This window comes from Mercenaria mercenaria, chromosome 12, assembly GCF_021730395.1.
Source record: "Mercenaria mercenaria strain notata chromosome 12, MADL_Memer_1, whole genome shotgun sequence".
In the NCBI taxonomy this organism is placed as follows: Eukaryota; Metazoa; Mollusca; class Bivalvia; order Venerida; family Veneridae; genus Mercenaria; species Mercenaria mercenaria.
Genome location: NC_069372.1, coordinates 60,790,158 through 60,814,171, shown reverse-complemented (window position 1 = coordinate 60,814,171; position 24,014 = coordinate 60,790,158). Strand labels below are relative to the sequence as shown.

At 36.6% G+C, this 24,014-nt stretch overlaps 2 protein-coding genes across 3 annotated transcripts in view; one reads left to right on the top strand and one right to left on the bottom strand.

The window, feature by feature from the left end:
- The first annotated feature begins 412 nt into the window (after window positions 1-412).
- Window positions 413-15,194, top strand: LOC128547590 (uncharacterized). The gene is made up of 5 exons (XM_053520612.1): window positions 413-604; window positions 892-2,541; window positions 2,586-3,160; window positions 3,298-4,921; window positions 15,078-15,194. The coding sequence occupies exons 1-5, from the start codon at window positions 413-415 to the stop codon at window positions 15,192-15,194; spliced, it is 4,158 nt and encodes a 1,385-aa protein (XP_053376587.1).
- LOC123533929 (RNA N6-adenosine-methyltransferase mettl16-like) overlaps window positions 11,755-24,014 on the bottom strand; it is a 37,979-nt gene continuing 25,719 nt past the window's right edge. For both annotated transcript variants that reach the window (XM_053520191.1, XM_053520190.1), the window contains exon 8: window positions 11,755-23,065. In XM_053520191.1, coding sequence (XP_053376166.1) covers window positions 22,283-23,065 — 783 coding nt within the window. In that variant the 3' untranslated portion in view covers window positions 11,755-22,282. The remainder of the gene's footprint in view (window positions 23,066-24,014) is intronic.

Here is a 24,014-nt window from a genome sequence, read left to right as displayed (position 1 = left end):
GAATAGACTCCCACCACCCGAACCAAATATTTTTTATGGTGATCCCATCCAATTTCCTGCATGGAAGGCAGCGTTCAAAACATTGACAGAGCAAAGAAATCTTCCAGATGGGGAAAAGATTCATTATTTAAAGAAGTATTTAGGTGGCCCAGTGAGACAGGTGGTAGAAAATTATTTTCTGTTGTCAACAGACGATGCCTACGAAGATGCGTAACGACTACTGGACGAAAGGTATGGTAACCCATTTGTGATAGCATCAGCGTTTCGGGATAAACTTGAATCCTGGCCAAAGGTTATACCAAAAGATGCTTCTGGGTTGCTTAAATTCTCTGATTTTTTGAAGCAGTGTCTTACAGCAGTGAGTAGTGTTCCAAGCTTAAGTGTTTTGAATGATAGCCGGGAAAATCAGAAAATGTTGTCCAAGTTGCCTGAATGGCTAGTTATAAGGTGGAACAGAATTGCAGCCACATCGAAGGAAGAACTCAAGGTGTTCCCCTCCTTTAAGCAGTTTGTTGACTTTGTTTCGAAGGAAGCAAAGATAGCTTCGGACCCAGTTACTTCTGTCTTTTACGTCAAGGGTAATCTTAGTTCTGCTAGTGACAAGGTTGGAAAATACTCACCTAGACAAGCTAAGGCTTCTGCCAGTCCTGGTTTCGTTCCTATCTTTCGAATACACAGTCGACTACATATCAAGGTTCACGTCAGTCTCAGAATGTTTGTCCTTTATGTCAAAAGCACCATGGTCTTAATGTTTGTTTTTCCTTTCTGAGAAAGTCGGTAGTTAATAGAAAGGCCTTCGCATTGGAAAAGAAACTGTGTTTTGGTTGCTTACAGAAAGGCCATGTATCTAAAAGGTGCAGACAACGGTTAAAATGTAATGTTTGTTCTAAGAATCACCCTAGCTCTCTACATGGTGACAAACTTACCCAGAGTGATTCCAGGAAGACTGGCAGCGAAAATGGTAATGGTGACGTCAACAAGGAGAACACAGTTACAGGTACACTTGTACAGGCTGGACACTCAGGTGCTGCGTTCTTAAGCAACATAGGCCAGATCAGTAAGTGTTCAATGATTCTACCTGTGTTTGTATCGCATTGCGACAATCCTGATAGGGATGTTCTTGTATATGCTTTATTGGACACTCAGTCAGATACCACCTTTTTGTTAGATGGTACACGCAGTGCTTTGGATCTTTCTGGGGTTGATGTTAAATTGTCACTATCGACTCTGCATGCCGAGAACAAAATAGTGAACAGTCAAAAGTTGAGGGGTCTACAAGTTAGAGGTTTCTATGACTATACCCGTATAACCTTACCTGATACCTATACAAGGGAGATAATGCCAGCCAATCGTGCACACATTCCAACACCCGAGCATGCTAAGTTCTGGCCACACTTAAAATGCATTTCTGACTGCTTACCACCTCTGCAAGAGGCAGAGATAGGTTTGTTGATTCGTTATAATTGCCCACAAGCTCTAGTCCCTCGGGAAGTTATAACTCCTGTTGGTAATGGTCCTTTCGCTCAAAAGACAGATTTGGGATGGACAATAGTTGGAACAATTGATTTAAACTGCGTTGAAGATGACTCAATCGGCTCGAGTCACCGTGTTCTCTGTTGCGAAGTTCCTTTGGCTCTATCAGTAAGTGATAGTCAGAAAGAAGTTGTCCTGTTCTCACTGCGTACTAAAGTCAAGGAGGTTGTGTCCAGTGACATTTTGCGCATACTTGACCGTGAGTTTTGCGATTCTGGGGAAATGTGCAACAAACTGTCTCAGGAAGATCAGCTCTTTGTGTCGAAGCTGTCCAAAGGTATCTGTTTTCAGGATGATCATTATGTTATGCCACTTCCCTTTAAGGGAGCTGAACCAGTTCTTCCGAATAACAAGTCCATGGCTTTGAAAAGGGTGAAATCTCTGAGACAAAGACTGAAAAGAGACTCAACATTCTGTCAACACTACTCCCAATTTATGAAGGAGCTGATTAGTAATGGCCATGCTGAAAGGGTCCCCGAGTTAGATCTTAATTCGAATAAGACCACTTGGTTTATTCCACATCATGGAGTGTATCACCCTCAGAAACGTGATAAAATTCGGGTGGTTTTTGATTGCAGCGCAACGTTTGAAGGCGAAAGCTTGAATGCACATCTACTCCAAGGCCCTGACTTGACCAATAAACTTGTGGGAGTCCTTTGCAGGTTCAGAAAGGAGCCGGTGGCTTTGATGTGTGATGTTGAAAAAATGTTTCACCAATTCAAGGTTTGTAAGGCCCATAGAGATTATCTTAGGTTTCTTTGGTGGGAGGATGATGACTTTGAAAGGTTCCCTACAGAATTTAGAATGACTGTGCATTTATTTGGAGCAACTTCCTCCCCAGGTTGTGCTAACTTTGGAATGAAGAAGATGGCTTCCGACAATGAAGAACAGTTTGGGTCTGACATAGCTGACTTCATAAGGCATGATTTTTATGTTGATGATGGGTTGAGGTCTTATCTTCTGTTCCTGAAGCTGTCAATTTGGTTAAGAAGAGTACTGAGTTATGCAGTAAGGCTGGTCTTAGGCTCCACAAGTTTGTCTCTAATTCTAAGGTTGTGATACAGTCCCTTCCTTCTGAAGCTCGAGCTAAAGATCTCAAAAATGTTGACCTGATTGGTGATAACTTACCTGTTCAGAGAACCTTGGGAGTCCTTTGGTGCTTAGACTCTGATACAGTTCAGTATGAGATGGTCTCAAACAATCGCCCTCTCACAAGAAGGGGTATCTTATCTACAGTCAGTTCGATATACGATCCTCTTGGTTTTATATCTCCAGTGGCTTTATCCGGAAAGCAAATTCTGCAGCAGATGTGTGCAGACCAGGTGGGTTGGGATGACCCCTTACCAGAAAGTCTAAATGGCAAGTGGGTGATGTGGTGCGCTGACCTGAAGAATCTTACTCTTTTGAAGTTTCCAAGATGTGTTAAGCCTGAAGGTTTTGGCAAAATTAGAATTACTGAGATGCATCATTTTTCCAATGCAAGTAGCTATGGGTATGGGCAGTGCTCCTATATTCGTTTGGTGAATGATGTTGGCCAGGTGCATTGTGCGTTATTAATGGGCAAATCTCCTGTTGTACCTTTAAGACCCATCACAATACCACATCTTGAATTGACAGCAGCTGTGTTGTCAGTTAAAATTTCCTCGCTTTTGTATCATGAACTTGAGTACCCAAACCTTAAACACTTTTTCTGGACCGATAGTAAAGTTGTACTGGGATATATATTTGCAACGAAGCAAGATTTCATATATTCGTCGCTAACAGAGTTCAGCAAATCAAGGAGCATACAAACCCTAACCAATGGAATTATGTTGCCTCTGGTGAAAATCCTGCGGATTTGGCTTCTCGAGGTGCATCTGTAGCAGAGCTAGCTAAGACCCCTATGTGGCTCAATGGTCCAGAATTTCTCTGGAAGCAGGATGCAATTTCAGCAAATACCGGTGCACAGTTTTCAGTATGTCCTGATGACCCAGAGTTAAAACATGTTCAGGCATTTTTGTCAAATGCAAAACCACCCTGCTTCAGTTCATTGTTGGAACGGCTTGAGTACTTCTCTGATTGGCACAGGTGTAAACGAGCGGTAGCATTGGTGCTTAGGTACAAGGGAAAATTGTTGCAAAAATCAGGGAAGTTGCAAACTACTGGTGTGGAGAAACGTTCATTACATTACAGTCCCATTACTGTAAATGAACTACAGAAGGCCGAGACTGAAATCTTTAAGGCTGTCCAGTTGTATGATTTCAAGGGTGAGATTGATACACTTAAAACTATAAATATAGTTAGAGTTTCTAATGACAGGGCAGAACAGTCATTAAGAACTAAGTCCCTAAAGGGAAGATCAAACCTGTGTTCCTTAGATCCGTTTCTTGACAAAAATGGCTTAATTTGTGTAGGTGGTCGTGTTCAACATGCCGAAATGTCAGATCTGGTGAAGTTTCCAGTTGTACTTCCTAGAAAGGGTCATATAACAGAGCTTGTTACACGGCATTATCATGACAAGGTTCAACATCAGGGTCGCGGAATGACCACAAATGTTATTCGGAATAATGGACTCTGGATTATTGGTTGTAGTTTGGCAGTTTCTCATGTGATTTTGAAATGTGTTGTTTGTCGTAAGTTACGGTGTTCCTTTGAAGGTCAAAAAATGGCCGACTTGCCATCTGACCGTCTAGAACCATCTCCCCCATTCACGTATTGCGCAGTAGACTATTTTGGTCCATTTTATGTTAAGGAAGGGCGAAAGGAAATGAAGCGCTATGGGGTTATGTTCACTTGTCTAACTTGCAGGGCAGTTCACGTTGAAACGGCTACGTCCTTAGAAACTGATTCATTCATAAACTGTTTAAGACGGTTCATTACAATTAGGGGTCCGATTCGTCAGCTTCGTTCTGACAGAGGCACTAACTTTATAGGTGCTAAAAATGAATCAAAGAGCTCACTTGCAGAATTACCAGTAGATAACGACCAAATAAAACAGTTCTTATTAAGGGAAGGTTGTGATTGGTTCGAATGGAAAATGAATGTCCCTGCTGCTAGCCACATGGGAGGTGTGTGGGAGCGTCAGATTCGTTCTGTAAGAAGTGTCCTAGCCACGCTGTTACATACACATGGCAATTCGTTAGATGATGACAGCTTAAGAACATTTTTGTACGAGGCTGCATCGATAGTCAATAGTTGTCCGCTCACTGTCGCAAATGTAAATGACCCATTATCTGTCACACCATTGACGCCCAATCATTTGCTCACTATGAAAACTACTATTATTCTTCCTCCACCAGGTAACTTTCAGACAAATGATATGAATTGCAAGCATCGATGGCGTAGAGTTCAGTTTTTACTGAATCAGTTCTGGACCAGATGGAGGAACGAATATCTACAAAACTTGCAGGTACTAAGAAATGGACATCTGTAAAAAGAAACCTGTCAAACGGTGATATTGTTCTAGTACGTGATGATAATCTAGCAAGAAATAATTGGAAAATAGGGCGAGTATAGGAGGTGTTCAAAGACTCGGATGGACTTGTACATAAGGTAAGACTTGCTTTGGGTACGGCGTGTTTGGACAAAACTGGTAAGCGCAATAATCCTATTGTGTATATGGAAAGACCAATTCACAAGTTAGTGTTGTTGAAGGAAACTGAGGAGATCCCCGTCGAGGAGCCTTGTTAACAGGTAGTGTATATGTATGTAACAGTCTGCCTTTCCGTCTATGAGCACGCGGTACATGTATATAGATTTATTCAGGATACTAAGAATAGTAAGATCTTTAACAATGTTAAAATGTCAGATAAATTTTAATGTTGTTGCTTTATTCACAGAGTTACTAAAAAAAATGCAGCTTCTGTTATTTTCCAGCTGGATTTATAATAATATATATCTATGTCATTGTAGAAGTATATTTAAGCACTGTAGACTAATTTTGATAAATACATACAGACTCTATACAATATTCAATAGAATATTAAAACATGATTTCATTTTGTTTTTCAGTACATTATAATGATTAATTGTCTGCTAACTATTTTTGCATGTTCAGATTTAAATGCTGTTCTTGGTGCAATTTTGTATTTTTGTAATTTTTGTGTGTGTGTGTGTAATTTTTGTGTAATTGACTTCACTTGTAATTGTCAAGGTACCCTTGTAGTGTATTTTTATGTAATTAAGTGTTTACCTGTAATTGTTAATGTTTGATTGTGGCAATATAGACAACAATGTACACAGACATACATTTATTCCATATTGTATTCTATGTCAAACTGAAGTTACAAAACAAATGTGCATATTGTTTCTCTTTGTATTCAAATTTGCATCAAATGCCAATTTGGGGGAGCCATGTAACTGATGTGATGATAACGTCATCTGCGACGATTTATTTGTAAATGTAATTGTTTTAGTCCGGTTCTTTTTTTGGCATGGGAAACGTTATTTAAACTTTGACGGATTTGTGATGTGACCAAATGATAGATTCTGAATGATTAAACATCATAAAATTCTGTGCTGCTCTTGGGTTATTTACAATTATCGTTCGATTGGTTGTTGCGATCCCCTGCCATTACAATAAGTATTTTGGTCTTAAAGTGTATATGACCCCAAATTATTTAAGGGTCACTGGGTCAAAGGTCAAGGTCACAGGGACTTGTGTGTGTAAACCTTATTTCACTCAGTATTGGGACAAGTATTTCACCTAGGACTTTGAAACTTCATACATATGTTAGTCTTGATGTGTACATGACCCCTAGGGATTTTAGGGCCACTGGGTCAAAGGTTAAGGTCACAGGTACCTGAACATAGAAAATGTTTTCCGTTCAGTATCTGTAAAGTATTTCACAAAGGACATTGAAATTTCATCTGCTGGTCTTATGTGTACCTGACCCAGTTGATTTAGGGTCAAATGTCAAGGTCACAGGGGTATAAAAATTGAAAATGTTTTGGTTTTCTAGTTTTATTTTTACACTAATATATTTATTTCATTTTGTATCTGTTCATTTCTATTTTTGCTTTTTCACTTAATATTGCTTATTAATTTAGGGGTTATTTTTTGTATGCCATTATCAGAATTTTAACTTATTGTCATCAAATTTGGAAAACATGCCCAAAACGACGCCAGGCGTTAGATGCTTGTTATACCATACTGTCATATTTTTTAACATCCAACTTTAAAATAACATTGAAGTGACTTATTTTTGAATTAACTATAGATATGTGTTTGTGTGGTTACAACAAGCTTAATGTGTATTTAGAGAATCTGTCATTGGTCTTCGGTTAAGATCAGAAAAAAAATCCCAACCCGAGTGCGCTCCGCTCAAGTGTTAAACGAGGCTGTGCCAAGTTTAAGACTTGAGCGATGCGCCCGAGGGTTGGGATTTCCGATCATCACCGGATACCAATGATGGATTCTATTTCTCATTTACCACAACAGAAACAATAAAAACAAGCATGAAAATATGAAACTATTTAAAACACAGGAAATTAAAGTCCATAAGCAGAAGTGACGTCGTGACATTTCAATGACGCACAATAACAAAGTTCCGTTTTAGTTTTATCATTTGTAGAGTAACGGTATGTTCTTATCATAAAGTAATGAATTTTGAATCGAGAAATACACTATAAGGAATGGAGAGAAAAGATAAAGGTACCTGATTTTTAATTATTTTACATAAATAATATGTATATTCAGTGCATGAAGTAGTCCGTCACAGGAGTGTGGGATAACCCATCTGATATAAGATTTTCCAGCATTTCTAAAAATAGAGATTTTTCTGTCCAATAAGTGAGAAATGATACTCTAGAACAGTGATGTTTGTTTTGTTCATAAAACAACAATGTTTTCTGTGTGAGCTTTGTCACATGCACAGGGATATAAATTAACACTCGCCCAGTCGCCCAGTGCGACCAGATTTGAAGCTGGTCGAGTCAATTTTCCAAAATAGTCGCCCAGCCGGCGAATGGCTTTGGATTCACCTATTAATGTCAATATTCTGGGTTTTTCCGAGACTGTCTTATTAATATGCACTACGTCACTTAAATCGACCAATCAAAATTACCAATATATACTACGACCAATCGGAATAGGCGGATCATTTACTCCGACAATAACAATGGCTGCGCCCATAGAAATACAGCACTAGAAAGTAGAGGTTTATTGAAGGTTGTTAAAGAGCTTAGAACGGCCGGTCGTGGGGACAAAAGGAAATATTATCAGGATTATTTAAAGACCTAAAGGCCAATGAGGACTTTTAATGAAAAATGGGCTGTTAACAGACCGCGGCTGCATAGAACACCGACCGCAACATGGTGTGTACTTTTTGTACAAGTAATAATTTCATAATTGTGAGTGACCTGTAACACGACAATGTAACAAAATACTACAATTCAGGTGTCCATAAGCGTGCAGCCTCTATCAAAATGCCCATAAACAACCCAAATCCTCTAGTGCTGCAAAAATCATTCAAACTTTAAGTGCGTCTGTGTTTGAGAGTCTGTGTCCGAATGTGTGAGTTTGATGAGTGTTCTGTAGTTATATTTAAGAAATTGATGTATTTTGGCAGGAAGCAAATTACAAGACTTATCATTAATTATGTCGATCTAAACTGCTGTTAGTATATTTTCCCGCTAATAATAGCTGGGCCCCTAACTTTTAGGCTGGGCCCCTAGAATTTGCCTGTAATGAGCCCAGTTGGCTAACAGGGTCTGAGTGTTAATTTATATCCCTGCATGCATTCTAGTTCTATAGTTGGAGATTTACCCAGTCATTTAGAACTTATACTGTCTGTGATCCATTTTTTAATAATGCATAAAATATCAAGATTATGCTTAGGTGAAGTTATATAAAGTTGTAGATTGTTAAAGCAGTTCAGCAGTTTTTACCACAACTTAATTGATATTTCATTCAAACAGATTTGGCACATTTATTATCTCATTGAACTATACATTTACTTAATGTAGTCTAATCTAATCTAGAATGATGTTCCACAATTTTTCATTATATTTTATATTGTTTTGATATCTCAGCATATAATGACTAACATCAAAAAAAATTTGTATTTTACAATTTGGCTGGTATAAATGTGTTTTGTTTATATGTTTTATTTAATTCTACCCAGAGTAATAAAGAAATTTACATTTTTAATTATCTCATTATTTGAAATTAGTAAAGTACATATTAATAAAAAAATATATATATATAAAAAGCAAATTCATGTTGATGGAATTTTCTGTATCAACATTTCAAAAAGAAACTTGATACATACAGTCTTAGTAATACATGTATTTACTTCTTTAGATATGTTTCAGTGAGATGAGAATAACAACATAATAAATACTTTTTGTTTTTTGTTTTCATAAGCTAATATTGAAATCATTAACTTGAAAAATATTTTATCTCACTGCTTTAATATTTTGAACATTTGCAACAAGGCTCAACATTATTATTGTGTGTACATTGCATTCATGTGTGATGAATGTTTTTATGGTATTCTTTACTATAGTATATGTTTTTCATCATACCTTGGATCTAAAGATATACATAGTTACTTTTCAGAAAATAAAGGTCAACATATTGACAGATTAAAATGCAATCTGAGAAAGCTTAAGTGATAAAAAGGGAGGTAATTCCGTTATAAAATTGTGTTGACTATATATGGTACAAATAATAAAGGGAGGTAATAAAATATTGCGAAGTTCATTGTCTTTATTTCTTTGATTAGTTAAATAATTGTTTTACTTGTAAATTAGTTACATATAAAGAGGACTTAAAATGTGTACCCATCTCGAAGGAAAATAAAAATAGGAGCTTGATGCCCTTGTACTGTTAAGTAGTTTCTGGATTTGTTTACATTCCATGTCTGAATGAAATAAAGAAACAGACTTTAATGAGGGTATCCCGGGAAAATACCCAAGTTTATTTATATTTCAGCAAATTTGATGAGATAGTCATTCAGGAGTTGTCTATCCTATTTCCAAAAATGTTATGGGGACCAAATTTTTCGGAGTAAATATCTCATTTAAAAAATAACACACAACATTTTCATATTGTGATTATATTATTTGATGCACTTAGCATTATATATTTGAAGGCAAAATGTTACAAAATGCAGTTTCAATTTTTCAGTTACAATGGCTACCAGATGACTCATTTTCGAACTCAGCCTAGATTTCATCAAGGTTATCATTCTGATAAAATTTCATAAAGTTCAGTTGAAAAATACAGCCTCTATCACATACACAAACTAAATGTTGACAGATGACAGACAGACGACAGACAGACGCCGGACATCGAGCAATCACAAAAACTCACTGGAGCATTGCTCAGGTGAGCTAAAAAGTTAAGTACACATTCTTACAAGTTACTATCATTTTTATCTTTAAAGGAAAAGTACAGATGAAAACGCAAATACAGGGCATGGCACAGCCTGTAGTTGTCAGACGAGAAATGAGAAATGATTCTTGAAGACCTGATGGATGTAACATACCCTGGTAATGTGACCCACCCAGGAGAAGAAGGGCAAGACATGGATAGAATAACAAAAGATTTCTCCCAGTTTTGGGACAATGCTTTAAAGGGGCAGGTGTTTGTGTGCGGTATCTTCCAGTCAAAGCAAAGGAAGTTTTCTCTTACATCGCAAACGTGTTAGAACATGCGATAAGTCTTTTTGGATCGTTTAAGTTGCGTTTGTGCAGATGTGCAATCTTGGCTTTGTAAGAGCTTGACCGAGCGTCTGACAAAGACATGCTCATGGAAGATTTCTTAAAATGCTTCCCAGAATCTGATAGAGATATTCTTGTAGTAGTTCTGGTAGTTCAAAGACAGCTAGAGCTGTTTTTACTTTGCATGACTTGACTGTGCTACCTACAAGTGAGAACCTTTCTAAATGTCTTCTAAACCTTGCCCAGGTTGAACTTCTGGACAAGCCAACAACATTCCTGAGGCTGATGAGAAAATGTATTACACCTTTTGCCATGCCCACTTTCCTTGACGGGCTGAATGCAGACTGTCTGTGTAGGTTTCAGTCTGCATTTCAGCCTGACATTTAAGACAATTTTGTTTAACATGCTGTTGGACTTCTTCGATTCATCACAGTTGAATCCACAGCAAGGAGTTGTACTCTGTTACCTGATTCCTCTAGTAAGGGATTTTTCAGGTGGACAGCTCCGACTTTTTCTGCGATGGGTGATGGGAACCAAGACTATGCCAGAGTTGCTGTCCTTTACCTTTAATTCAGTGTTTGGTGCAGATCGGCACACTGTGGCACACACGTATGGAAATGTTCTGGAACGGTCCAAAAAGTATGACTCATTCCAAGATTTTCAGGAGGAGATGTTTACTTACATTTTTTGTGAAGAGGCTTTCAGGTTTACCATGTTGGAAGTCAGAAGCTAACATGACAATATACATATATTGTACTATGTAAAGTACCTTTAAACATGCTGATGGTGTCTGATATATTATATATTTAAAATGATTTGTTTGTTTGTTTTGGGTTTAACGCCATTTTTTAACAGTATTTCAGTCATGTAACGGCGAGCAGTTAACCTGTTCTCCATAAGTAACTGCCAACTTCCCCACATGAATCAGAGGTGGAGGACTAATGATTTCAGACACAATGTCGTTAATCAAATAGTCACTAAGAACATGCGCCCCGCCCGAGGATCGAACTCGCGACCCCACAATCTGAGACCAACGCTCTTACCTACTGAGCTAAGCGGGCCGGCTATTTGAAATGAAAATAAATTTGTTGTTACTATAAAAAGGTTAAGTATTTACTATTTACAAGTCTTTTTTTTTAAATTTTGAAACTTTGTCCTCTTAAAAAAATTTATTTCATTTATTTATTTTGTTGGCTTTAACGTCGCACCGACACAATTATAGGTCATAGGTATTTTTATATTGAAGCAGTATGGTCCCTGTCCAAGATGCTGTGAATGGCTGAAAGTATCAGGATTTCTAAGACATATGAAATGTAGCCGAGTTGAAGTATCATTTAAAAAAAGTCAGGGCTGTCTGTTGATTGAAAGTAGGATATTGACAGGCAGGATCAATAGCATAGCCAGTGATACATTGGTTAAAGAAGTATTTTCTATCATGAAATATGATGATGTTGGAAAAACAGCACATCATGATGATTTGATTGTGACAATTGGGAATAGATGGATGGAAAAAGCTTAAAGGCAATGAAATAAACAGAAAGTACCTGGGTGGGGGGGAAGGCATCAAATACGATATCTTTTGTACTAATTTTATTTGATAAAAATATAAAGTTCAAACATGTTTATAAAAGTATGACACGACATAGTTAAGACACTGTTAAAATTACATTAAAAATGTTGTTTGTTTTATATACCAACTAAAAGTTAAACTATACTGGTTTATCATAGTCAACTTGCGTGTAAAAGGTAACTCCATCTCATAACAAAAGCTGTCAGCTGACAGCGCGCTCGACTATTCTCTGTGCTTGACAGTATAATATAAGCTATGAGTAAAGCTTTAACATTACAATAAGCATATTCTTAGTCGAAAATGGCCATAATTCAGTCAAAATGCTTGATAGAGTTGCCGCCTCCTTTTTACAGACTGGGGTCATAATGGTAAACAAGTACGCAAAATATGAAAGCAATATCTCAATGGACTTTGAAAATATTTTATTACAATAAGTATATTCTAAATTGAAAAGGGGCCATAATTCAGTCAAAATGCTTGATAGAGAAACCTCCTTTTTTTACATTTGGGGTGGTACGCAAACTTTAACATTTGTGTGACGCCGAAGCCGGGACGAGTAGGATAGCTCCCTTATTCTTTGAATAGTTGAGCTAATCAAAGGCCTGAAGGGCCTGAGTCGGCTAATGATTGATGTACTGACAGTATAGTCTACCAGTTTCAGTTTGTTTTTAGTTTTTTTCTTAAAATTTCATAACACAGCTCGATATTTACCCAAAATATTATATCCGGATACGATTACACTTTTCTCCAGTTTCAACAATATATTTTACAAATTGTGATGATACGAAGACATTTAGCAGCAGTTGGCAGTATCTGACATTGAAGTTTACGGTTAAATTACCTCTTATTTAAATCTTTTCATAAAAAAGTTGTTTCGTTTCGTGAAAGCAGCCAAACATAGACGATCTACTTTCGATTTCAAAAACTACAAGAAAATACAATTTAATGTTTCGCTGATTTGTTTATTTCTCGAAAAATAAGAATTAAAATCATTTTTAATATCAGTAGTAACTAAACAAACCAGTAAGAGCTTCTTCTTCCGATAATTTATCCGTTTACTGACTGCAAAATTCAACCCACGCAAAGTTTATAGAAATCATACGATGCGTGTTTACGTTCAATGTGGGAGAATTAAGGCTGATCGGCTATGTTACCTAACGCATCCAGACGATTCAGATTTTGTTTTTAAAAAAGCATTGTGTGCGTTTCTGTAATTTTATATACGTTTTTATATGCTTAGAAATTATTAGACATGCGTATTTGCATTATTTCTATACATAATTTACACTAATACGCATCTTATCTGGAGCCCTGTGGAACTATTTTTTGTCTTTCACCGGATGTTACCCAAGCTTTGTAAGCCTGCGCAATTCTTAAAATGCACATTTATGCTTAATGAGTTACATTCGAGTATTGCACAATTACAAGTCATAAATATGACAGATTACATCGTATATTGGTCATAGCGAAGGGAATTGACACAACTTAACTTCATTCATGCAGTGAACTGTTTGAAGTTTGAGAAATCTAATGGAACTACATCCCTTCACGTGTTATTCTGTCCATTTAGATAATCGCTGAACAGCAAGGACTCGTCAAAAGGCTTTCAGCCTTTAGCCTACTCAAAAATGTATCCACAGTTAATTCCATATTAACTATATCCATGATTCGATCACGTCGCATAGACAAACAACATCTCACTCATTTAAAACGTGTTTTCTCACTCAACTTAAAATGGAAGAATTAAGAGAATCTACACTTGCAAAACGCTCAAAATTTATGGATATAAGTTTGAAATGGAATTCGGAAAAATTTGTTGATGGACTATACATTTCTGATTTCGAAAGTATGGATTTTTCAGTAACGAACTGCAGAGGGACTGCAAACGCAGCCACGAACATTTCCTAAGGCTACTAGCAGACCCGACAGCGAATTTCCTAAATTTCTACAGGACTTCTGACCTTGAATTTTTAGTCTTGCTTTTTACGTTTTAGGAATGTGATGATCTTATGAAAGACTTGTGCAGGAAAATAGTCCATTCAGGTCAAATGATCTTATGAAAGACTTGTGCAGGAAAATAGTCCATTCAGGTCAACTGAAATACTTAAGGATATTCATTAGAATGAAACAATGTGACAAACTGTATCTTCAAACTTTTGCAAACACTTTAAGGGTGGCTATGGAAGATAAGCGGAGACGGGAGGACAACAAATTTAGTGAAATGTTTAAATTAAAAGTGACTGATGAACCACAAGAACCGCTTTCGTTTGCAGTCATTCGCAGACAGTTAGGATTTTGATTTGTATTGCAGAAAATTTTGATTAACTATACATTTCACAGTAAATTTTACAGTAAATTTCACATTTAGAACATTTCTTTTTTTGTTTTTCTTTTTATATTTTCAGTTACTTTTACTCATTATTTTGTTATAATGCGCTTTTGTGATATTTGAAATTTGAACAATCTTAATGGATCATTTAATGCTGAATATCTATGATGCAAAACATACACGTCCTTTTTACAAGGTAAATAACAAGATGAATTACTTTGTTCAAACTTGCTGTTACTCTCAGGTAAGACTTATCTCCCTTCCAATACACATTTTAGTTGTATTGCACGTAAATGCATGGTCTTTCTGAAAGGTCTTTTCAGTAGGTGTATGGGCCTAATGAAACTCAGGGCTGTATCCCTGTACCCTATGACAATTTTTTTCATTTAAGTTTGACGAAATTGTGTGTGCACTACCACATTATGTTGATCTCAATTCGAAGTTTCATAGTTACGAAGTAGAAATTGCCATATTTATAGTAACCTACATAGTTAACACTAGAAACTACAAACGGCCATAACTCTGGTGTTACTTGGGTAATTTGACTGACATTTTCCCCATAATGGTGAACATGTATATAAAATTTTATTAAAATATATCAAACCATTTTCTAGGTATGATTTCCAGACGGACAGACAGACAGACAGACACTGGCATCAAAAAATAGTATGCCCAATTGGGCGTATGAAAATCATCTTTTATGTATCTTTTAGGGTCATACTATTACTGTATTTGTATATTTCATCATTTTATGCATTTTTTTCAGCTTTTCAGCTTTACTGTCATTTATTAAGAGTAAGTAGTTAGGTAAATGCATGTTTGCCAAATTGTTTCTAACATTCAAAAGACCGTCATGAAACTTTAAAGTTATTTCATAGAAACACCTGATCTTGGTGGGACTGGCAATCCTTCCTTTTAAAATGCTGAAATTGTGAAGTAATATCATTGATAATATTTGTATAATTGTTTATGTAAGAATACTGATGCCATCCTTTTCAGATGAAACCACCCAGCCGGAAAAAACGTCGACGACATCTACATGCACGTGCTGTTCAACAGCTAAGAATAACAAGAACCGTCTCAGAAGACAGCATGCCCGACCATTTCGATGCTTGATGGTAAAACAGTGCACATGTGAGGAAGCCAGAGCTGTCACTGAAGTGTTAAATTACTCCAAAGTGGATGATGATATCGGATGAAAGCTTAAGGCTGTGTCAAATGCAACTGTCTGTGTCTAGCTGGGATAGAGAAGTATATCAAAACATTAACAAAGCATAAAAGGGACATAATTCATAGAAATTTCTGCATAAGTAATGCACCAGGACATTGTGTGATATTGTGAGGCTAATAATGTGGGGCAACAATTAGATGTTACAATCAAATTAGTGAGATAGAACAGAAGTGCATCACAACTTAACCTGAAACTCTAGTAAAAAGGGGGTATAACTTTTAGTGTCAGCAACATAACACTGAGTCATATAATGTTATTGACCATGTAGAACCATCATTTTAAGTTTGAATAAAGTCCATTTAGTAACAACAGAAACAGAGTGAAAAAGCATCAATTTAAGTAAAAAGGGACATAAGTCACTTTATATCTGTGCCAGAATTATAGACCTTGTGCCATATGATGGCTGCAGTTCACGTATTTTGTAGATCAAACTAAAGGAATGCTATACAGGGTTCAGTGAGAAACGTATTACAGGAATACTCCACTGAAGCTTGTACCATCACATGCCATATCCAAGATTTACAAATAAACCTTTGCCAAAGACTGTAAAATCTTCGTCTTCTAATCAAAGATGGCAAATTGACATTCTGAACATGAAAATATGAAAGGCTAACATACAAGTATATACTACAAACATGACAAGTAATTGATATTCACTCAAGATACATAATGCCACAGCCACTGAAGTCAAAGGCTGAAGTAGCAACTGCGCTATAAAAGTTAATGCTAGAACACCGGTTTCCAGGAATAGTGTGACAATGGTCTTGAATTTCAGGGCAAGCCGATGATGTCAATACTTTAACTAGGATGTGTCTTTAGACACAGGGTGTGCCCCCACTGGTACATTTGTCACAAGTTAGGAGAAATAATTCAAATGGTTGCAGTGTTATCATAATGTTACCTTGCACACTTGGCATTCTTCTTGAGAATCTTTGTGCTTATTACAGATTTATGGCCCTTGAAATAGCCGAAATAGTGGATTTTTTGTTTGTGATGCTCATAGCTCAAGAAGTATATAGCCTAGACTAATTAAAATAAATCCTTTTCATGTAATGTTTGTTTATGCTATACACCATTAAGGTTTCGAAGTAGGCCTTGAGAAACAAAACTCAAACAACAACAAATCATAGAAAGAAAGAGTTGTTTGACATGAAAAATGAACAGCAAGTAAAACATGTATACATATTACTTTTCAAAACAAGTGTCAGTTTACTGATATAAACACTGAATTCCGGAAAAGGACTGCCTAAAGGAGCTCCACTTCCGGACAGTTAAACGCTTTTAAAAACTAACAATTTTGAAAAAACAATTACACATGTTTGTTTTGATGCATTTGCAATTGCATGCGAGTGGTGAAATTTCGAATAACAAGGTGGAACATAGTTTTCAGCAATTGTTTATCTTTATTTCTTTACAAATGGTATTCATTTTCAAAGGGAGACAACTTTTTCTGATTGTTTTAAGTACAAATGGAGGTTCATTTTCAAAGGGAGACAACTTTTTCCGATTATTTTAAGTAATCGTCGAGAAAAAATTGTCTCCCTTTGAAAATGATGTTGTTTGATTTTTGTTCCTCAAGGCCTACTTCAAAACCTTAATGGTGTATAGCATAAACAAACATTACATGGACATGAATATATATCATATACTTTTTGAGCTAGGTACATCACAAGGTGAAAATGTGCATTTTTGACTATTTCAGCGACCATAACTCTGTAAGTTAGGGGCTGGGGCAGACAAAAAATAGGAGGTGCACAAGTTCATATCATGATAAAGACTCGAGCAAGGTTAAATCAATTCATATGTAATACTTTATGAGTTAGGCGCGTCACAAGGTGAAAATGTGCATTTTTGACTATTTCAAGAGCCATAACTCTGGATATAGAGGGCTGATTCAGATGAAAAATAGGAGGTGAGCAAGTTCATATCATGATAAAGACTCATACAAGGTTTAACAAGAGCCATGTTACACATGACTAATCCCCCCGCTGGGCATATTATAACTGAAGGCTAAAGTTCCTGGCAAGTTAGTGTCTGAAAGTATTAATTTTGGGGAAAGCTTTGAAGAACCGTTTAGTTGTGGTCCGCATCAGGGGTGGAACAAAGAATAAGTCAGTAATTAGGCGGTTTACTGCTAAATTTTATTAATTTTCATGAACAGTATAGCTATGATGTTTTTCTATATGGCTACTGTAAAAAGACTGAATGGAAAGCTAATAGGGAACAAGAGTGCCAGAATGTCACAATATATACCCGTCAAAGCAAATTTCTTTACTCTAGCACCTGTATTTGCAAATGGAATGTTAATTTTGTGGTTGTTTAGTAATCATTGTAAGTCTTTTGTTTTTTAAAGTCCACAAAAAACTCCTTACCAGGTAGAGGTACCTTATATATGATAAAATACACTTAAAATTGGAGAGTAACATCTATGTTGTACCACAGAAAAGTGGTCTTGTTTTTTCCCCTAGGGTCAATCATAAAAATGTTACAATATAAGTTATTTACAGTAACAACTAAGGGAAGTTGATCTTTATAAAACAAGAGCACCGCCTTGCGGGTGCTGACGCTCATCTGATTTTTTTTGTATAATAGAAATATTGTCCTACCCATGATTTTCTAAGTCTAAAAAGGGCCATCATTCTTGCAAAAAGCAGGATAGAGTTATGTTTCTTGATGTACAGTGTCCACTTATGATGGTGAAAAACTGTTGCAAGTTTTAAAGCAATTGCTTTGATAGTTTATGAGAAAAGTTGACTGAAACATAATATTCAACCAAGAAAATGATTTTTCTAAGTCCAAAAGGGGCAATAATTATTGCAAAAAGCAGGATGGAGTTATGTTGCTTGCTTTACAGGGTCAGCTTATGATGGTGAACAACAGTTGCAAGTTTTAAAGCAATAGCTTTGATGGTTTAAGAGAAAAAGTTGACCTAAACATAAAACTTAACCAAGAAATCTGATATTTTCTAAGTCCAAAAGGGGCCATCATTCTTGCAAAAAGCAGGATGGAGTTATGTTTCTTGCTGTACAGGGTCCACTTATGATGGTGAAAAACTGTTGCAAGTTTTAAAGCAATAGCTTTGATAGTTTAGGATAAAAGTTGACCTAAACATAAAATTTTACCAAGAAAACTGATTTTCTAAGTCCAAAAGGGGCAATAATTCTTGCAAAAAGCAAGATGGAGTTATGTTTCTTGATGTACAGGGTCTGCTTATGATGGTGAACAAGTATTTCAAGTTTCAAAGCAATAGCTTTGATAGTTTAGGAGAAAAGGTGACCTAAACATAAAACTTAACCAAGAAATCTGATATTTTCTAAGTACAAAAGGGGCCATAAATCTTGCAAAATGCAAGATGGAGTTATGTTTCTTGCTATACAGGGTCAGCTTATGATGGTGAACAAGTATTCCAAGTTTCAAAGCAATAGCTTTGATAGTTTAGGAGAAAAGCTGACCTAAACATAAAACTTAACCAAGCAACGCCGACGCCGACGCCGACAACCGCTCAAGTGATGACAATAACTCATCATTTTTTTTCAAAAAATCAGATGAGCTAAAAATTAAAAAAAAAAAAAAAAAATTACAAGTCCACACAAAAATCTTTATCAGGTAGAGATTGGTCAAAATACACCTCAAAATTGGATTTAGCATGCTTGTTGTCTTACAGAAAAGTGGTCTCGGTTTTTCCCTATGACTAGTAACGAAAAAGTTGCAATAAAAGCTATTTAAAATAACAACAAAGGGAAGTAATTCTAAAGAAGGGAAATGCTCATGCCACTTCATCTCATGATGGTGTATAATTGTGCCAAGTTACATCAAAATCCCTCCATGCATGAAGAAGAAATGCTTCGGACAACATCATTCTTGTATCTGATCTTTGGCCTCTAAGTGTGACCTTGACCTTAGGCCTTGTGACCTGGATCTTGCGCATTACACTCCGTCTCTTGGTGGTGAACATTTGTGCCAAGTTATATCAAAATCCCTCTATGCATGAGGAAGAAATGCTCCGGACAAGGTTTTTATTCTTGTATCCTTTGACCTCTAAGTGTGACCTTGACCTTAGACCTACGGACCTGGTTCTTTTGGCATGACACTCCGCCTCGTGGTGGTAAACATTTGTGCCAAGATATATCAAAATCCCTCCATGCATGAAGAAGATATGCTCCGGACAAATTTATTTTAAGAAAAAATGATAAAGAGGAATAACTCAAAAAATAGGCACGGTAGAGTTATTGTTCTTGCACACTGCACTTCCTTCCAATGTGTTCTATTTGTATATCATGGGCTTGGTGCAAAACTATTGTAACTGTATATAAATAAAGAACAAGATACAGTAGTTTTGCGCTAAGCCCTCGATATGACGTTTGAAGAAAATCCCTCCAGTACTTTTGGGGTTATGCTCCGGACAAAATGTTTCAAGAAAATATGATAAAGGGGAATAACTCAAGAAATAGGCAAGGTAGAGTTATTGTTCTTGCACACTGCACTTCCTCCCAATGTGTTCTATCAGTGTATGAAGTTTGAAGAAAATCCCTCCAGTACTTTTGGAGTTATGCTCCGGACAAAGATCGTTGCGGATGCACGGACGGAGGCACGCACGCACGCACGGAGAGCATCTCTAATATCCCCTTCGCCTTTGGCAGGGGGATAAATAAATTTATATTGAATACTTTTTGAACTAGGCGCGTCACAATCTGACAATGTGCATTTTTGACTATTTCATGGGCCATAACTCTGAAAATAGGGGCAGGCCCGGTTACAAAATAGGAGATGTGTAAGCTCAGATCATGATTAAGAATCATGCAAGGTTTCATGAATCTACATCAAATACCTTTTGAGTTGTAAGTCTAGAAATAGGGGCCTTTACTCCAGAAATAGGGGGCTGAAGCCAGACGAAACATAGGAGGTGTGCAAGTTCATACCATTATAAAGACTCCTGCATGGTTTCATCAATTTATATTGAATACTTTTTTAGCAAGGCACTTCACGAACTATGTATGGACACACAGACGCACGGACAAGACCAAATCTATATGGCCCCACCACTCATGTGGAGACCACTCATGGGGAGGGAGCACAAAAACACAACATCAGAATCATTCACAGTCATACTTATCACTAGCCATCACAGGAAAAGAATTTGAACAATCCAGCCAGGCATTAAGAAGAAGAATCCTCTGCCTGCAGAAGAAAAACGGGTTTTAACTGGGTCAGTGTTTTAAAGAGGTAGGTTACCTTCTTACCAGGGTAAAGTCAAATTAGTTGAACCGCAGCAATTTTTTTGTATTTCATTTAATTTAATGTTTTAACTGCTACAATTTTAATTTCGTTTATCTCTGGCCCTTCAAGTACAGTTTTTATACAGTTTTGTAGAACACGGCCCTCCAAAGATATTTAATATAGAAAGAAGGAAAATTTATTTAACAGTTTCCAGTGCCTGACTGTACATATTCCAGAGTGACTGTGGAAAAAACTGTGGACAAATGGTTGGCTGCAATAGGGATCATCTAGGTACTTGGCATGTCCAATCATACCACTAAGTTTCAACATTTTGGGCCTGTTGGTTCTCAAGTTATGAAATGGAAAAAGTTTTCCCAAGTTCATGCCCCTGTGACCTTGACCTTTGATCGAGTGACCCCAAAATCAGACAGATTACATCTGAAAATCACCTATCATGCATAATGCAAATATGTTCAGAGATCATCGCTGTTTGAAACTGCTGTACAAACATAAATTCTCACCTACTGAATGTAAGAATGTTTTGAGTGTGAAATACATTATTACATTCCATGTGTGTGCGTATATATCCAATTTGAGACAATTACTTTTAAACTATCTATATTGTACTGTTTATGTACAAATATAAACAAGGGTGAAAACTGATCAAACTGAAAATGTTGCAAAATAGGTTAAAGTATGCAAAAAATTAACAAAAGAACAGCAAACACATGCAAAAAAGTGGACATCTTTAAAAAAACAAAACCTGACCAACTGAGATGTATCACCATGATTGTCGGGTGATCACCAGGTTTCATCCCCAAAGCCTTTGGTTATTATTACTGGAGCTACCCCACCTACAGATGCTTGCGGTAGTGCACCAGCAATACAAGAAAGTCCTATTTTTTTCTCTCCAAGATGCATTATTAGTCTTTCTGGTCGTTATATAAAGGTGATATTCTCATTATCAGTAATCAGTACAGTAAGTGTTATTAGTAAAGAATGTTATAGTCTATGGATAGTCTATGGTCAATAAAAGTCAACTGGTGACTACACTGACTGTTTAATATACATGTGGTTTTTTCCATTTCTTCTAACCAATCAGTGGATATGTGGACTGTATACAACCAGATGTGGTTGGTTCTAATCAATTGACGTATATATTAAGAGCATAAGCAGTTACAACAATGTACATAAGGAATCGTCCACCGCACTATAAAATGGCTCCTAATCAATTGGTGGATATGTTTAGAGTGTAAGTAGCTAAAACAATGTACATTAGGAATCGTCCACTTGCACTATAGGATGGGTTCTAATCAACTGATGGATATGTTGATGGTATAATCAGCTAAAACTGTGTATGTATGGATTCTTCAGAATACGAATTAAACAAGATTGACAAAGCATGCACTTTACATTTTTTTAACAGATGAAAATATATTTGATTATGAAAAATGTTTACCAGCATTTTTGTAAGTTACATGTGAAAAGTCAAATGAACAAAGCCAATTTTCTTAACCTATTAACATAGAAATACTGAGATTTTTTCAATTCTGCTATTTCAAAGTCAACAGGTTTTTTATGTTAACTGATGTTGTTTAAAGGTAACTAAAAAATGTATGCCAGACTACCCATCTTGCTTAAGCTAACCATAGGCTGAGCTTAGATCAGCTAAATAAAAAAAATATTTTACCTGATACTTTTCAACATTACACAGATCAACTACCTGGTATGTCTTTTTTTTTCAAAATGTAAAATATTAACTTTTCTGCTTTGCACAAAGTTTGTTCTTGAAAAACTGTAATATCTGATGCATGGATTCCCTTTTTCCGCTCATGTATGTCATAGAAAGTGAAATAATTCCTTCCTCTTTCCTTAGCACAATCTTACTCAACAACAAACATTCCTCTTCCTCATTAAATGGTTCAAGAGACTCGTAGAAGGATTTCTCTACTTTCTTTCCAGGCTTTTTCTCACTGTTTGCCTGCTTCTCTTTCCAGAACTGTTCTATGACGTCTTTCCGTACAAGTTTATTAGAACTTTCAACTTCCTGTTTAACAGTTTCATCAGTTAAGTCATTCTTCTCGCCAAGGTTACCATTTCCATTTTCTTCTGTATTCTTACCTTTACCCTCAACTTCTTTACACTGATCGTCTGAGTCAAGTTTTACCTTTTTTGAATCAAGACCACTGTCTTGATCACTCAATGTTCTTTTTCTAACTTTTTTTTCCACTTCTAAACTTTTATCAGTAACTTCACTTTCAATGTCTTCTATCTTTTCTGCAGGATTACATTCCGAGTCAATACCTTTACTTGCACTCTCTGCTTCAATTTCCTTACCAGCGTTTTCCAATTTGCTGCTTCTTTTTTCAACGTCTTTTAAATCACTTTCAACTGATTTTTTCTGATCACCTGCTTTAAGTTCGGTCTCATGTTTGTGTTGTTGTCTTCGTTTTCGCCTCTGATGAGACCATGTATTTTCCTTAGCTTGGATGATAAAACAGGCATAGAACTTTCCGTTGTGCTTTGTGTAGAAGTGAATCTGAAATTCATAAATAACCCAGCTATTCATAAAATGTTTTAACTGCTGTTTCCACATTTGTTTCCCTAAGAATATGATAATAATTATCAAAGAAATTTTAGTTTCTGCTCTCAGGAATATCACCAAGAGTCTGCTACTTTAAGCTCCTCCAGCTGTTTGCCAAGAAGCCAGGAGTGTGTTGCGACATTTACATTTAGCTCCTCCAGCTGACTGAGAAACTAGGAGTGTGTCGGGACAGTTACTTTAGCTCCTCCAGCTGACTGAGAAATCAGGAGTGTGTTGGAACAGTTACCTTTAGCTCCTCCAGCTGTTTTAGGGGAAACCAGGAGTGTGTTGGGACAGTTACCTCTAGCTCCTCCAGCTGACTGAGAAACCAGGAGTGTGTATGGACAGTTACCTTTAGCTCCTCCAGCTGACTGAGAACAGGGTTCATACAGACAAGGCCAAGTCAAATTCAAGGACTTTTCAAGGACTTTTCAAGCACTAGTCTTATAGTTTTCAAGGACTTATTTATAAATAATACTTACACAGATCTGTAACGAATTGACGCCATTTTAGTCAGGGGAGACAACGCTAACAGAAAGTACGAAACATTCGTACCCAAACTTCGCTTTCGTCCCGAACACATTCGACCTTTTTTATAACAGCGTTTTCGCAGCTCTTCCCATTGCTCGAAACTTGCCGATTTTATTCTAAAAGATTTACTTTTGATTTTCAGGGAGATTTTAATTGTCTAGCATATGAGACAATAAGAAATTCAAGTACTTTTCAAGGTCTTTGGGCAATTTTCAAGCACTTTTCAAGACAAATTTTGTTTTCAAGGACTTTTCGAGACTGCCCTTCATTTTCAAGTACTTTTCAAGCCTGTGCGAACCCTGGAGAAACCAGGAGTGTGTTGGGACAGTTACCTTTAGCTCCTCCAGCTGTTTTAGGAGAAACCAGGAGTGTG